Consider the following 17,398-nt stretch of genomic DNA (forward strand, 5'->3'; position numbering starts at 1 on the left):
AAAAGACAAGGATTTCTTAATGTCATGGCTATTATTGGATCAACTGTGTAGCTGGGGTAGAGTTAGACAAGCTTTCAAATGCCAGACATTTAGATGAAGAATGTCTTGCATTCAAAAGCTTGTCTAACTCTATCCCAACTATACAGTCGGTCCAAAAAAGCTATCACTCTAAATCAGCCTCGTCTCTCATAATTCCCAGACCATCACAGCTACAACATCACTCTTACGGTGCCATTCAGCATCCTGTCAATTTAAAATGGACACGTAAATACATGTTTAAGTGCTGTTTTAAATCTCAGGAAGAGATTACTGGGGGGTTTTCCAGAGACAAGACAGGAACTCCTAACAAGGGAAATGAAGGGACAAGTGCACACCACTATTTCACAAATTTTTGCCACGGAGAACAGCCAAGTGTGGCCAGTATTTTTAATGCTAACATATTGGCTGGATCTACACAATCTGCAGCACTGAATGAGTGGGTCAGCAGGAAACTAGACCTAAAGGTAATTTTAGCCTATTTTTCACACATGACTTTCATAAGAGCCTATGCGAAATGGATTATAGTCTATCGACCATATTGTGCGTCTCCTAGGGATAACCCTGCTTCTCTCAAGAAACAAGAAGGCAACTTCTTTTGCAACATATCCCTAACATCCTTGTGACACACTGTAGGGGGGTTCACAAGAGGCTGGAGCTGGGCTGTTCTCAGTGGCGGCAGGCGACAAACAAGGAGCAGTGGGCTCAAGTTGTAGCAAGGGAAGTTTAGGTTGGATATTTGGATGAATTTTCTCACTAGGAGGGTAGTAAAACACTGGAACAGGTTACTCAGAGAGGTGGTGGACTCTCCATTCTTTTCAAGACCCGGCTAGACAAAGCCTGGGCGGGGATCATGTAGTTGGGGCTGGTCCTGCTTCCAGCAGGGGGTTGGACTAGATGTGACCTCCTGAGGTGCCCTCCTTTTCTACGATTTACCTGCATAACTAAAAACTTAATGGTACCAAAACCGATCCTCTTATGTTGTCTCATGGGAGGAGACAAAAAGCCGAATAAATGACCTAACTATTATAGGTGTCCAAAATAGACCATTTTAAAAAACTCTGAAGCTGGCTTGGTCATCCCTTTGCTTTTGGGGAACTACGGGAGTAGTAGCAAGAAGTCAGAGTGCCAAAGCTGGCAGAAGGAAATGCCAAAGTTGCCGTGTCACATGCCTTTTAAATAAAAAAAAATTCCCTGGAGTGATCTAACGGGAGACTAACAGCAACCCATTTGATTTCTCACACTAGATGTTTTATTAAAAAAATATAATCAAGACTCCTTCTAATAGTTAAGCACAAATAATAACATGTAGCTGAGATCCTAAAAACACTGAGTCACTGGGACACAGTAACAAGGATATAGTGTAGCGTTCACCATAGCAACAGGCAAGCTGAGTTCAAACCCCTGGCACGGAGCAGGCAAAAGGCAAGAAGAGCCAGTGGAGTCAGAACTTCTGCTGAAGCCTCTTTATCCTGGCTCCGTCTCATGTGTAGGATGGGTACTTTTACCATACAGCCATAGTTTATCACTTAAGTTATACAGATGTTTTAATTTACTGACCTGCCCCATCCTAGCTCGTGGCTTCCCTGCCAGGAGCCAAACCTGACAATCACAAGCTCCTGGTGCTGTCAGAGATGGGGCCCAAGCATTTGCTTTTTTGGGGGAGACCGTTCTTCAGAGGAGCCAGCATGCCCGCAGCTAGATGGGGTAAGCAGCACTGGGCACATACCTTTGTTTCTGGTGTACGGGCTGTTGCCTCATTGCCATGTACTGGGTGTCTTCCTGCAAGCGATTGAGCGGAGAGTCTGGCTTTAGACGGATCCCATAATAATGATATTTTGAGTTTCCTCTGAAAGTATAACATTAAAACCTTGATGTCAGATACCCAGTGAAGATGACATGTTACCCCCGCAATTTACTTTTAGGCCTCGGTGAACGATTTGACAGTACAAATGATTTGTTGTAACACGCATCTATTTTCTGCTACATGTTGGAACCACTTCTGTCTGAACCTAGATGCCAACTGTGAACAGATTTACTTTGTTTTATAAGCCTGTCAGGACCCTAATTTAGTGGTGCACACATTTTCAAATTTTGCCATATATAAGAACCTGAAGTTGATGCTGTAAGACCCTGTGTTTTGACTGTGAACACGGATCCCTTTATAAGATTTCTTTGAACAGAGCACCCAGCTCTGCTTAAATGTGGTATCATGTTGCAAAACAGGATTCAGGATGTCTATCTAGCAGTGGGAGCATCTACACGTGCATTAATGCACCTTTTCCAATGTGCATTAAATTGAGTACCTCCAACGCAAGGCGCTGAACTAATGTGCATGAGGCTGCAGTAGCGCATTTACATTTTTTTAGTGATGCTTAATGTGCAGTAGACTATTTTACTGTGCATTAGTGTAATGTCATGGTTTATGTGACACTTTAATGGGCAGTAAAATAATCTATTGCTTATTAAAATGCACCAGAACATGCACCCAGCGTGTCTACTATTTTGTAGCTTAGACCCAGTCTAACCTTTTTTTCAATCCACTTCATAAGGACTTTATCCAACGACAGACAGCAGATTACCCAGTCAAAATACTTTGGGCCAGATGTAGATTTAATACTTGAAATCAATGGAGGCTTAATACACTGACTGTAATGAGGAGCCAGACCTGTCCTTAAAATGGAGCAAAGGTCTCTAGGTCAGGGGTGGGAAAATGTGGCCTGCGGGCTGGATGCGACCCACCAGGCCATTCTATCCGGCCCATGGGGCCCCTAAAAAATTTAGAAAATTGATATTTATCTGGCCTGGACTGCCTGTCCTGCAGCACTCAATAGCTTGCCAAAACTCAGTAAGCAGCCCTCCACCCAAAACAATTGCCCGCCCCTGCTCTAGGTATTTCAGCCGTGTTTGTGGCTGTGGCATCACCTGGATAAATGCTGCGTTTTGAAAGCACCAAAGGCTGATCCTGGCTGCACTGCATTCAACTCCCATTGGCACCAACAGAGCTGACTCATTCCAGCGACTGAAGAGTGTCATTGGAAATGCTCTTGGCTGGTCCCCACCCGCCCACTTCTCAGTCCTTCCAGCATTTTTTTTCCTCCTGCTGCAGTCACAGAGGGAGACATTTGCCCCTTCCCTGAGCTCCCACCACCAGCCTCAGACATGGGAAGAGTTGCTTTTAACATCAGCATAACTGGGGTTGTCTGGGGTTTTTTAACAGTGCAGTTGAGGTTTTAGTTCCCAGAGGATTTCACCGTAATTTCTGAAGGGTTTTGTGCAAGACGTTCTCAAGAGACCAAAACCATTTAGACTAAAAGAAACAAGTGTCAGAATGCAAGCTGTTATTCAAAAGAATGCTGCAAAGATCTGGGATGCATTTTACCCTGTGATCTAAGCTGAACTTCAGGATTGGGTTTACACTGCTAAATAATATTCCTTTAAAGGGTCAGATTGCTGTATCTGAAATTAGGTAAGCCAGTCGAGCTGCCCCTTCACCTACGAAAAGAAAAATATAGAAGTTTCCAGCCCCGGGTTTCCTGCTGTCTATGGATTTTGTGCTTGGGGTGGTTCGTTTTTACAGATGAAATAAACCCATATGAGATTTTGAAAGGCTGAGACTCATTTTGCTCTGTTCAGTCAGTGAAGCAAGGGTGATGAAAAGATACTCCGCTAAGATTTCAGCATTGCACATGGCTATGTCAATTTGAGTATTCCCATGAACCGGAGTTCCTTGTAGAAGTACAGTAACCTACAAAGAAAAAATGTTAAATGAACGAGATGGATAATCAACACGGCCAAGGGCAAGAGAGGACTCATTCTAATTTAGATTCCAGCAAATGTTGCCAATTTGTAACTAAGGAGCCTCCCAGAGAGGTGCTCCCTCACTGATGATTAGGAAAAGTTACAATTTGCTATCTCTGTCTCTTTGGCACTACATTGAAGAGCCTGAACATTTCTGAAATCTAATGATGCTTTCACCCCCCCAGCCTCAGTCATTTAGAAAAAGGTCTGTTTGTGCAAGGAACCCCCTCTTTCCCTGTGGTAGGAATGAAGGGGAGATTTCTTTATTAATTTTTTTTTTTTTTTTAGCTTTGTGTCACTGCAATGAGTAATTTTGCCAACTGCATATTAAACACTCAGTTCTCATAACGTAAGTCAAATAGCTAATGCTTAAACCAATTAAAATGGGCTCAAGTCATGTCTGTGAACCTAAACAAACAACTTTAAGTTAAATAACTATTGCATGTATTTATCCAGCTCGCTATCTCTGTAGGTGGTCATGAAAGCTTAATATTTCTGTTTCTGCTTGGCTCTACTCTACTCTTTACAGTCCACCCACCCTCTACTTCAATTGTTTTTAAAGATCAAATTTTCAAAAAGCACCCAGAGCCCGCAAACATGGGCCAAATTATTAATAGCACCCCACTCCTATTTAGACAAGGCTAGATCTGCAAAACAGCTCAGTATCTAGCTTGCACCTGACTTTCATATTTTAGGGGACCTATTGTACTTTCATTATTAATGAAAGGCTCCATTATTGAAGGCACATGGCTGATATTAATAAGGGAACGTAGGAGCCATTAATCATTCCTTAGTCCTTCAAAGAATGCCAAAGCGTGGGATCAAAATGAAACCTTTTTTTTTTTTTTTTTTTTGAATTTCCATTCCATGGAAAGTTCTGCAGTTTCATTTTTCTGTTCCAATTTGGAAGGACAGCAAATTTTGAAATGCTGGAATTTCCTTGCAGAAATCAAATCCTATTTTCTGGCTAGCTCTAACCATTTTTAAACTTAGACAAGGATTGCAGAGAATCACAGGCTGTTTTGTTCTACTGTAAATAGGATATCTTTGCCTTCCCATGGTTAAATAACCTTCCTCCTCTAAAGAACTTTTGCTGAAGCATTTAAATTCTAAATAAATTACTGGAATGAGTCAAAATCTCTCCCTTTGTATGTCTGGTGTGTTCACAGCTGGCCAGTGAATGTGTCTGGACACTTCTGTTTTGGTCCTTGTCTATATACCTGAATATCCATCTTATTTTTGCAATAAAGATGTTATTCCATTAAAAAAAAAAAAGTCAATATTCCTTTCTCTGTTCTGGCTACTAGTTTTATCAGATGCATCTGTAAAACTGCGCAGACACTTTGGATATACTTTGGAAAGATCCAGTTGGCAGTTTAAAAGGTTTGTTTGTTTGTTTTAAATGCCATTTTACCCATTACTGCCACGTGCCGAATGCTCTTACTTTATTCAGCTTTAGATAGGATCCTTGCGCTTCTTAAAAGGACCAGCTGCTAATGAAACGCAGCCTGGTGTGCTCCAAGTCTGAAAGGTCAGAGCCCTGCCTCCACCTTAGGGAACTCTGAATCACTTGCCTGAGCCTAAAGATTTGGGGCCAGATGTTGTTCTCATCTGGAACAGAGTAACTGGACTGAAGAAGTCAGAGCTACTCCGTTTTAACTGAGATCAAAATCAAACTGTTTTAACGGCGACCAAGTTGCGGGAGTCTGGAGCATTAGTGACAGATCTCGATGCAAAATGCCTTCGCTCCGCTGCAGCGTTGTTGGGACAGGTAGGGGCAAGAGTTCCAGACTGGAAAGCAGCCTCCCCATCTGCTACAACACTGGCTTTGTGAATCAAAGCGAAACTTGGGTGTTGAATTTCTAAGACAATGGTGTTTATTACTATGAAGCCAACATTCAAATAGAATAAAGATGCCTTAGGAAACAGTCTGTCCGCCCACATGCTTCAGCACCGCAAGTGAAGTGTCTTCAGCAAGAATCTGGCCCCAGCACCACGCCTGCAATTCATTTTGTTACCAAAAACATGCCCCAGCTGCTTCATGCCGATAGGGGAGCCTCGCCTCATGACACGTTAAAACTGTTTATGTACCGCAGAATGGCAGTTTTCCCTTTGATATACAACTTGGCTGTTTCCCTGGGTCTAACAGGCAATAAAACTTTCTGCCCCAGGAACAGAAGGTGAGAAATATTTGGTAGCATTGGCTGTGAAAGAAGAATGCAATGGTTTTCCTTCCTGAAAAATGTAAAGGTCAGGAGCCGCTGTGCTTGAGAACATTTTGCAGCCACTGAAAACAGTTCAATAATATATGATACTTGTTTTTTATAAATTGCGTTTTAGAGCAGGCTCTCCACGCCTTTACCAACAGCACTTACACCTTGTGCAATCCTCTGAAAAGAGCATCCTACTGAGATTTTCCACAAAGTGACAGCGATGGCCCACCGGAGTTTTTACCACCATAGCACGTGTTGGATGCAAGAAGCCATGCCACCTAACTTCAAGGGCACTGAACGGAGCCTCTCAAACAATCCGCACCAAGTTAAAATGGTGATGCCATAAAAAAAGAAAAAAAGACGATGCATCACTACCAGTCCGTCCAGTGCACTGAATGACCTTGCAATGAGGGAGAAGCGTCTTGTGCAATGGGATCCTGCCTTTAATTTGTTGAAGTGGCAGTTCAGAAACTTGCTCCTGCCATGATCTTCCAGGAATAGCAGGAAAATGGACAGGGAAAGGCCAAAAGAAGACCGAAACGTACCACTTCTCCAGCCCAGCCCTTACCACGAGCCCCCTGCGTACCAACCTTGTTCCCAGGCGCCGAGTTCTCAGCCCCATGAACACGGAGCGGATCAGTTTTCCAAAAGAAGCGGCGTTCACCGGATCTAGTTTGTGTTCCTGACAGTGCCGCAGGTAATGGTTATACAGAGAGCTCCTGGGGAGGCTCACTCCTTCAGCCGTCTCATAATTGTCCAACAGCCACTGGAGCTTCATGCATAAAAATATAAAATTTAAAATCCACACTGCAAAAGGCGAAGGATGTTTTGAATGGCCCTCCTAAAACCGTGACAGCTGCTAATTGCAGCTAATTATCGCTTTATGAAATAAGTGAGCAAAAAGCTATGAAATACCACACCAAAGTAACGCGCACACTGCCGCTCATGCTTGTCCTGCATTCAGTGACATTGCGGTAGGGGGGCTTTGAATCATGGAAAACATCATCTCAGAGGAGCTCATGGGTTCCAGTGAAAAAGCCAATGATACCTAATGCTACCTATAAGGCTTGGAAAAATCTCTGAGGAACCAAAATACACGGCTACTCTGTCCGCTAGCACCAATCCCCAGTTTAAACATTGCCGGAGGAACTTGTTTCACTCGATGCGTCATTACTCATTTGAAAAACGGAGATGTTTGCGGTTGCTCCCTTTACAACAAAATAAACGGTTACCAAACCAACCTTAAAACTGCGATGTGGTACCAGCTATTTTTCAAAATGTATTGCCTGAACTGTACTCCTCTTGACATTTATGTTGAGTAAAGTTTGCAATTAGATATAAATTATTTATATCCAGCCGGTCTGAAAGGGCAGGTCAGTCACACAACTACAGCTCATGAATTAGAATATAAAGGGACCAAAACACACTTCTAATGGGCTAAATGCAGTTTCCAAGGAAATAAAACAAAAGCCGCATTTAAGTGCCTATGAAAACATATATTAATAAAATGGCAAAAGAAAAGCTAGCTGCACAAGCAGAAGAGAATGCGGATAAGCTATTTCCTTTATCAAGGGCAAGGAAAATCTTAGGGTGTAAACTCACAACAAGGTGACATTGAGGGGGAAGGAGGAAGCAGCAGGCAGATGATACAGGCCCCTTCACAGGGACATTTTCACCTCAACCAGGTGGAGAATCAAAGTCCGCTGGTACAAGTTTCACTGGTCTAGATTTTGTCTGTTCACATACATCCTGAAGCAGCCATTTGCTAAAGGTGAATAGGATCTGACCCTCTCCTTCTCGTGGCAAGAGCCACTAGGGTCAGTAGGGTTAAAGCACGTGCTTTGGAGATTTGTGCGTCCTGGCTCCAGTTTTGCAAAAGGCATCGGTGTTATAATGGTGCAATTACAGACCTCAATTCATCACTACATTAGCTCAGTTCAATATCAGTAACTCCATCAAAATCAAAACTTCAGCTTGCAATGGCAAACCTGGCCTGTTTATTTCAATTGAGTTATTTCCGCATATGTTTGCGTGAGAGCAGAATCCAAGCTGAGGCTGCATAGTCCTTTTTTGCCCAGAATGAGATAATTGCATTTACGGACATATGTTTTGCAACTGTAGGTATCAGAGTTGCAGACTTCATCTGCTTCAGGCTAACTGCGTACCAATAAACCCAAGCTGCATTTTAGGCTTTATTTCTTTATAGTAATATGGATTTGGGGGGCTTGATCCAAGCCCCATTGAAGTTCACTTAGCTGTTTCTATTGATTTCACTTGGCTTTGGATCAGGCCAATAATTACAGCCACAAGACAAGACTCCTTGGGTCGTATGTTCTGAATCCCGCGTTGCACGGGCCTGCCTTCCTACCTCTTTCCATTCACTTGTTCTCCAGGACATTTCTGCGTATTTCCCAGATAAAGAATTTCTAAGTCCACAGGTCCCGTTGCCTATTTTAAAAGCACACTGACATGCCAGCAATCTACATCCATTCAAACCCTTATTTGCAGAGGAGAATGGCCAGCCTGCAGACCTTAAGTTATTGATTAAGCCATCTATAACAAAAGACAGACCCCTAGTATTTCTGGCACAATAGACCAGCAGGGGTTCTGTTTCAAATTAGTCCACATCCACGTTAATTTTAGCCCATCCAATACATGTAGAAGATTCACTGGCCAAGAATTACCGTTGTTCTCTGCTAATTCTGTTTGTCCCGTGGACTGTATTCAGTCACAACAAATCCCCCCATCTGAACGTGTTCTTGTTGCAAGGCACAAAAACACAGCCATACACCAGAGTACAAAGGGCTTAGGATAAAGGAAAAATAAGCCTCACGTTCCATTTGATCTTGCATATTTCCTGACCCAGATTTTTCTGTGACATTTGCCTTCTAAATTCATTTTCTGAGAGCACCATATTTTTTCGCTTCTCATTAATCCATACATATAACTTCATATTGTTCCAAGCTTTACAATACGGTCTCCCACCATTGAATTAGCATCATTATGGAGAGAAACATCGGAGCTTAAAAAGGAAATCTGTCGGGATATAAACATTTTTTAATTGATTTTTCCTTTCCTGCATTATTAGCATTGCTTTAGATAAGTGATTCTCAACCAGGGTGCCAGGGCACCCTGGGGTGCTTCCAAATCCTTTGAAGGATGCCAGAAGGCATTAGGAGATAAGCGAAGTGCGAGAAAATAAGTAGAAAAGTGACGCTCATGCTTATCCTTGCCTGGGCAATCAATCCCCCTACCCTCATGGCCTAGCCCCTCTGCAAGGAGGTAAGTACCGTCGTAAGTAAATTAGTTCTTGAAATGGGGTGCCACTCAGTTCACAAAAGTTATGGAGGGGTGCCTTGAGTCCAAAAGGTTGAGAGCCACCACTTTAGAAACTTCAAACAGTAAGACTCTTTAAAAGAAATTTAATTTATTTTCAGTCACTATTGCATTTACCAGAGCTGAACAACAAGGAGAAATTCTTCACTGTCATGTTCATATATATAGTGATCAAATCCCAGTCATTTTTACTTTGGGGCTTTATGCTGCCAGGACCACATTATGAAATCCTGCAGGGGAACTTTTCCATCACATCTTTATTTTATTCAGTGGCAACCGTTTCTTTGTTTTTTGCAAAAAGAGTTATTTATTTTACCAAATTTTGAGCCAAATTTGACTCACCAGAATGGCGAGAAAAGATTTTATAGGACTAGCTCCAAAGCAAGAAGTTCTTTTAAAAAAAATTGTTTCAAGAATCTGAAATTTGTGTTCATTTGGCATTTGAATAAAATCTAGATTGGAAAAAAAAAAAAAAAATTACACACAAAATAAACACTTGCCCTGAATAGCTAAGAGTCTGGTGGCCGGGGCACTCAGCTGGGGTGGGGGGGATTTCAGGCTAAGATCCTGCTCTGTGTTATTCTGAGCAAGGCTTGAACCCAGGTTCTTCACATCCCAGACTCTAGACTATGCTGGGATTAGGCCTGTTTCTCAGTCTCACCAGAAATTTCACCCAGAAGCTGAGAAATCTTTCCAAGGAAGATTTTTTTTTTCAAATCAAAACCATAGAAACCATCATTTCTGATGTATGGGCATTTTCAACCAAATGTGTTTCATTAAAAGTTTCTCAACCACCTCTAGCAATCCATTCTTAGATCCTGATTTAACTTAAACACACAGGCCTAATTTTAAGCACGTGCTTTAATTCCATAGACTTCAGTTGGATTTCAGTACATGGGCCGGTGCTTTAATCACATTTAAAAATTGTTTCTTTAAGTAAGAACTATGGAGCACCCATAGTTAGATCAGGGGGTGCTTATTTATTTTTTTAAAAATCCATTGAATTGTGCAAAGAAGGGAAAGAAGGGGGTAGGGGATTAAACAAAACTGAATCCAAAATCATTCATTTTACATCCAACACTAAAGATCATCAATCTCAGGCTCCAGTTGAGCAAGGGAAAAGTCTGGCAATTAGTCAGAGATTTAAATAGTCTTTCAGGCAGCCACTGCTTCAAAGAAGAGGGCCAGTTGGGCTACAAACAGATGTCGCATTTGACCCAGGACAAATTGCAATCATTCAGACATCTATAAAACTGTTGTCCTAAGATAAACCCTGAAAAGGTACATGGGATAGGAAGTGCTAAGTTTGTCTTTGAACATTGCAACGTGTGTTTGAATGGCTGTCCAGGGACTGCATCCTTGAATCAATGGCAGGAAAGCAGCAGTGCATTCAGCCACTCGCTAAACCCTGGCTGGAAGGGGGATGTATAATACATGTCAATCCCGGGATGTTTCTGTTCTGGGACAAATACAGGTGCACAACTTGTCCCAAGACAAATGCAACATCTGTTCCTAGCCTTAGATAGGTCTTCCCAGGAAATGTAGGCTCAGGTTACTCTGGGCTTTAGGGAACAAGAGCTTAAATTACATCTGGAAAGGAAAAAGACAGAACTGCAAAGATTTTGCATTGACGCCAGGGGCCTGCAGTACCCTAGCTTTGTCAGGGGTTGGGTAGCCAACGATTTCCTATGGAAAATCCTTAGACTGGGCATTGTGAATTTTTCTGTGCATCTCTCCCTCATCCTCTGTAAAGGCATGGTATTCATTTTGGGTATGCTAGAATTAGATCAAATGAAAGGGTGTCAACCTTTGACTACATAACCGCTCTATGAACCATTGTTTAAAGCTCTTCGTCAACTGACTTTTTTCACAGGAATAGCATCTCACTCTTTAGCTCACTGCGTTTCCTCTCACTCTGTCAATGGAAAGTTATTCTCTGCAGTAGTTTCACTAGTGATTGCTCCAGTTGAATGTTAAGCGTCCCCAAAGGACGAATTTGGGGTGAAGTCCTGGCCCCGCTAAAGTCAATGGTGAAACTCTATACATTTCTACCACTTCCCTTAGGAAAGTCATCCACTGTCAGGGGAAAAAAAATGTTTCTTGATGTCCAACGTGTATTTTCCATTGCTCACCCTTCTCCCCATCTTCTTATGCCCACTTACAACAACATCTGAAGCAATTGCTCTGCCTCCTCAATGTCATTTAAGGTTTCAAGGGAAATTTTCAAATGTGGTTGGGCAAAGGTGGACAGACAAATCCCCACCCTGGCACTTAGGGAAGAGGTCTGATTTTTCAGAGAACTAGCAGTTCCTGCTGGCTTTCAGGACTTCCATGTGTTTCTGGAAGTGCTGCGAACCCTTGAAAATCAAGACACTGCCTTAGGTGTCTCAGGTTGGATTGAAGTCCCCCAACATCAGGTACTCACCTTTGAAAACTGTGACACTTTGCAAAGCCTCTTCACATGATCTTAAAATACACATATTGACATCCCTACAGCCCAACCTCTGCCCTGCTTGCCTTGGCTTTATATGTCCGAGTGCTCTCCCAGGCATACTTAGAGCAAGTCGATATTATTCCATAACAATGTCATGTATCACTGGCATTTTAACCTTGGCCTCAGTTTCTAACTCTTCTGACATATCAAGTGCACTTAAGCATGTGCACCAAGAACTTTTTAAAATAACATGACCCAATTCATCAAAGACATACTACCAAAAATAGCGCTTAGTCACATGAGCAAAGCCCTTCACTTCAGCAATGCTGCTTGTGTGACACAGTTCTTTTACAGATATGGCCCAAAGATGTATCCTAAACGATCTCCTTATAACTAAACCCTTCTAGGTTTAGAAATCCGGATGTAAAAACAGCTGCTGTTGGCAATACGGGAATCTCCACTCCAGGAATTGAAAGAGCTGTTATAACCCGAGAACACAAAACACCAGGAGACTGTCCCTGTGCTTGAAGAAGGGTGTCTGTGCCCGAAAGCTGGCAAAGAACAATTTTTCCAACTATTGACTTGGTCTCACAAAAGATATCACATTTACCCAATGAACCTTGCATAACATGGAGGATGACATGAAATAAAAGGATGCAGCTTAGCACATAAAACTTTTGAGCAGAAACAAAAAAGAACAACAAAGCCCTAACTAATACTATAATTAAACACGGCAAACAACTTTTCTGGGGAAATAACCTCTTCACTAGAGGGACCAAGTCAGGGAAGGAAAAAGATCAACTTTTACTATCCTTCCTTGTGATCCTAACACCACCTACAACATTAAAACTTGAAAGGTTTAAAAATCTATTAGCTTTCTATTTTCCATTCCACATCAATGTGGACAGGCCCCTTTGGCCTTTAACTGTACGATTCTCAAGCACAGCTGTGCTTGGTAACACAAACGTCATGATGGAGTCATAGTTTCATGAAACCAGTTATTCGTTTCAGGTTTTGCAAAGTCCTCGTTGTAAGAGAACTTAAATTTGAAGCGTCAGAATTATGCACAACGCTGGGGAGAGAGAGTGATTCGTGCTCCTTACTTTTAAACTGTAAAGCAGTTTCATGTAGCAATTCGGTCTTGTACTCACGGAAGAAACGGCAACTGTGTTCATGAGAAGCAAAATGAAACGAACCAGCCAGTTGTTTCATTCAGTCAACAAGGCACTGCAGAAAGGCATGCATAGAGCAGGGCACAAGCTTGCAAGGAAGCAATCAGTGGATTCGTGATTCAGATTGATTTTTTTTTTTTTTTTATGATGTTTAATGTCATGAGCCTTTTTGCCTCTACATAAAAAGAAAAACATGACTGTTGACATTTAAATGGTCACCAGTCACAGCCAAGTAAGCCGAAGGTCCCGTCCTATCAACCTTCTGCACAACTCTAGACAGCCAGTCAAATTATGATACAGGCCCTCTTTAGCATATTCTAGGAGAATTTCAATGTTTCCAGCTCTCCCCACTCCATACAGCGTTTCATAATATTTTGTGTTTATCTCATTGTTCCAGATCCTGGAGTCCCATGATTAAATTAAAAGCTTGATTTCCAAAAAAATAAAAAAAAATAATAATAATAATTTATGCATTTAATTGAAAATGACGTTTGTTTTCAGCCTCTGTTGTTGCAGAGAATGAGTTTGAAATGCAATTCCTACAGGCTCAAACTCAGGAAATGCCACAAAGTTTTAAAAACAGATTGCATGATTTTTGAGTCAAGATCTTGCGATGTGTTTTTTTTGAACACTTAAGGAAGGTCATACCATAGAAATCAAATTAAATCAAGTTATTTGTGACTGTATATAATTAAAACGTACTCAGAAAACAAATCTGGTAAGCTTCCTTCCTCAGTCAGTGTTGGGGAAGTTCACCACAGTGCAGGAAACCCCTTTCTGATCTCACGGGCTATTTTGAGTGCTCTTCTACTCCAAGAGACTGCTTTAAAATGGGTCAGTGTGGGATCCCCTGTGTATTGCCATAATTTTCTACATGAAATACGTTCAGTTTATGAACCTTTTTTTTCCTCTCTGACAGCTCAAGAAACCTACCCTGGGTTCCGAGAGCCATGCTGGCTTATTTCCAGCTCGTGCACTGGCCACAAGTAAAAACGCTTTGCAGCGGCTGTATCTGTGCTGCCTTGCAGGTCCGATCAAGAGCGCAATCATCTTAAGGCAGCGGGAATGCACAAGTAGTTTGGGAACTGGAATTTCAGGACTACTTCTGCAGCTTGCTGACTATTTTACACACATGGTAGAAACAAAGCTTTGCTTGGTGAGGTCTGTAAGCCATCATGCAGAAGACTTCACGCAAAGAAAAGAAATTGTCAGTCTTATCAAGAACAGAAGATGTCCAGCAAATAGGTCTCGAGTAATATTGCAGCAGAGATGGCTTTTCCTAGCTACCAGGAGAGAAAATAAATATGTACCAAGATATGCACCTAGCAAATGCCTTTGCTTTACAGTGTTTGGAAATCTCTAGTGAAATCACTATAGATAAGGGGTGTAGGGACCAACACTTTTCCAGCAAAGCATACTTAAAACTCCAGCAGCTGGAAACAAATTTCTCTAACAGTTTATATTGCAGGCAGATTAAATCAACAAGTATGGGGCAGAGGCAGTTAACAGAGTCCAGAGCATTTTGGCAGGCAAATGTTTTGCCTGCTCTTGGTTTTTACAGTCCGGGCTGCCATGGGGAGAGCTGCCAACCAAGTCTTAGGCTGTTTGGCTTTGCCCAGATTGCTGGTATACAAAACTTCTATAAATAACCCTCTTCCCAAAGCAGGAAAAAGATTGTAAAGTCCAGTAATAACTTACATGGCTGTTGAGCAAACTGCTTTTGTGTGATGTAATCCCTTCATTTTTTTGTAGGTTTTCAATCGCCATTTCAAGCTAAAGAAAATGTGCACATAAAAAAAAAAGAGAAAAAGAAAAGAAAGGAAATCAGATAGTTAGCAATAAGCCAAAGATCTGTCTTTATATCTGAGTAATGATTAATGCTTTCTATCCACAGGCTTGTGACGAAGAGGCAAGTAGATGAGATACAGTCCTCAATGGATGAAGCCACAGCAAAGAAATGTTATTGTACCACATGCAAACTAATTGTATAGCAAGAACATATGAGGGGTGAAAGAGTGAAACTAGGATAATTTCAGAGCTTCCATGGAATACGCCCTGTTCTTAAAGTAGATATCTTTTTCCTTTCCGTTGCCCCCTATATAGCAAGTCACTCATACGAAACTGCTCCTTATAGAAACATGGCTAAGTGGAGATTCACTACATAAAATCAGTGTGTCACCATCATCTGACCAAGAAACCCACATTAATAACTTTAGTTATTAGCACTTCCTGAAGAAGTGAGAGCTGCTGAATGAGATGCCGAATTCTGCAAATATACTAACTGGCGTGAGTTTTCTAGTCTAAAATCCTACAGACATGGGACCGGTAGGTATTAGCTCTTTGTGGCGTAAGCAGAACTGGGCCTTGTCTGTGGCTGGATAGGAGATCTCCAACCAAAACCTATATCTTTCCTTAGGAGGCACTATTCCCTCCCAGCCAGAACTGTGTTGGTCTTGTGTACCTATCTATGCTGTTCAGTGGAGTCAGTCACGTAAAAGCTCCTCTCAAACCTGGGAGAGGTTTACTCTGAGAGAAGAGAAGCTGTGGACAGAAACGTTACAGGACGCAGTTTGAGGACAGGGGGGAAATAATCCATTCGCCCAATACTAACATGCGTACAGAGGGCTCTCAGAGCTACTGATCTGACTCCTATGGGAATACAGATCCCTGGACAGTGAGCGTCAGAGAACGCCGGTTGTTTGCAAGTGCAGAAAACTAACCAAAAAGTCCAAGCTTAGGGCTTGGGCAGGTATCAAGCCCTGCTATTCATCTCCAGTAAATACACACATCAGAGAAAAGGCCAAGGCAAATCATGGCCCAATCCAAGCGACAGGACAAAAAGGCACATAGCATCTTGATAACTAATGACTCATAATGTAAGTAAGCAGAGACATTAATTATTCTTCTTCCTGAATGTGACTTGGTCCAGATGGCTCACAAGCTGCAGCCGTATGGGAGAGAAACAGTTCAGCAGAAGCACACACACGGGGCATCAACAGCATAGATCGGCAGGTGTGAACATTACCATGTTAGCCAACAGCCAGCACCTGGGGGGCACGGTGCTCTGTTTGGGGCTTTGCACTTTGCTATCCAAAATGAGGGCAGCCTTCCTCTGGTCTCCTTTGTATGTTAGCCAACTCCTTGCAGTCCAGTTTGCAATGCAACTCTCAGGAAGGTAGTCATAAGATAAAGGGAGAATCAAAGCAACTAGCTTCAAAGTCAGGACCCGCCACACACCAAAGGGAGTGGAATGGATTGAGAGTTTTTGAAGTTGCATTCAGTAATCAAGGATGTGGCTTGCACAGTATCTGAATAAAGACAAGTACCCAGCCTCCTACACAAACCTCTCCAGCATTAATTCCTTGGTTTCTGCTCATTAAATCATAAGACATGACATACAGAACAGATCATGCAGGCTGTAGCACCCATTGATTTAGCATTACACTATCTAGCTCAAAATAAGGACTAGTCTCAAGGACTAAGTCTGCTTCATTGGTTTCTAAGGAACCTCCTGTGAAATAACCATGAGGAACCAAAACTCATCAACCGTTTGCTGAGGCAGCCTTGAAGAAATGAATAAAAGTATCAGAGAGCAACACCACTTTCTTCTCCTGATCAGGACAGAGAGAAACAATGAGAGTATCTTCCTGGTGTGCACACTCCCATAACACAGTAACAAAGAAGCTGAAAACACCAATAACACATATACACACATTCCTAGAGTTTGGGTTTTTATGTTGTACATCTGCCAACATCCTAAAGCTGCAAAAATAGTCACCAGAGAATTACACTTCTGATGATACTGGCAACAGCACACCATACAGGAAGATGCACCAAGTCTCTGGTACTTGGGGATTTCAGTGCTTTTGGCCGGCATAAAACTCATGTGGCCAGATGTGGCGTAGTTCAGCAGAGCTCGTTAAAGTTACTATAACTTTCACACCATCTCTGTTCCAGGTTTAGTCTGAGTAAAGAGAAGTACTAGATCTCTTGAATATGCTCCAGGGCACATGGCAAGCCAGAGACATGCATCACTTAAGGGTTTGCCAGGTCATATCATAGTCCAGATGTACAAGGTGATGACAAGTTTCTATTAACTGCTAGTCACTAGCTGCTAAAGAGGGTGACAGTGTGGGGATTATACCAAAAGAGCTACCATCACATTGATTAACTGGATTTGGAGTGGATGGAAAGATGACAAAGGTTCTGAATAGTTATTCAGATGAAATCATAAGACAGACTTTGCATTTCTGAGCTTGAAGTTGAGATTTATTGATACAGATACATACATGCATCTAGGTACAAGGCATGATGGCTAGGTACAGCCATTGCACCTATTGCACTTTAAGTGCCCAGAAAGCACCCTAAAGCCATAACTGAACAGACATTCACAGCTCTTATGGCAC

At 42.1% G+C, this 17,398-nt stretch overlaps 1 protein-coding gene across 6 annotated transcripts in view; it reads right to left on the reverse strand.

Annotated features, from left to right (window-relative positions):
- Positions 1-17,398, reverse strand: part of RFX2 (regulatory factor X2) — a 90,119-nt gene that overhangs the window by 17,898 nt on the left and 54,823 nt on the right. For 4 of the 6 annotated variants that reach the window (XM_090027548.1, XM_090027551.1, XM_090027552.1 and 1 more), the window contains 3 exons: positions 14,691-14,765; positions 6,641-6,822; positions 1,766-1,885 (listed from right to left, as the gene is read on the reverse strand). In XM_090027548.1, coding sequence (XP_089883674.1) covers positions 1,766-1,885; positions 6,641-6,822; positions 14,691-14,765 — 377 coding nt within the window. The remainder of the gene's footprint in view (positions 1-1,765; positions 1,886-6,640; positions 6,823-14,690; positions 14,766-17,398) is intronic. The other 2 variants (XM_090027550.1, XM_090027553.1) reach the window with 1 other exon arrangement.

This window comes from Crocodylus siamensis, chromosome 14 (assembly GCF_052110815.1).
Source record: "Crocodylus siamensis isolate JL-2025a chromosome 14, ASM5211081v1, whole genome shotgun sequence".
Taxonomy (NCBI): domain Eukaryota; kingdom Metazoa; phylum Chordata; order Crocodylia; family Crocodylidae; genus Crocodylus; species Crocodylus siamensis.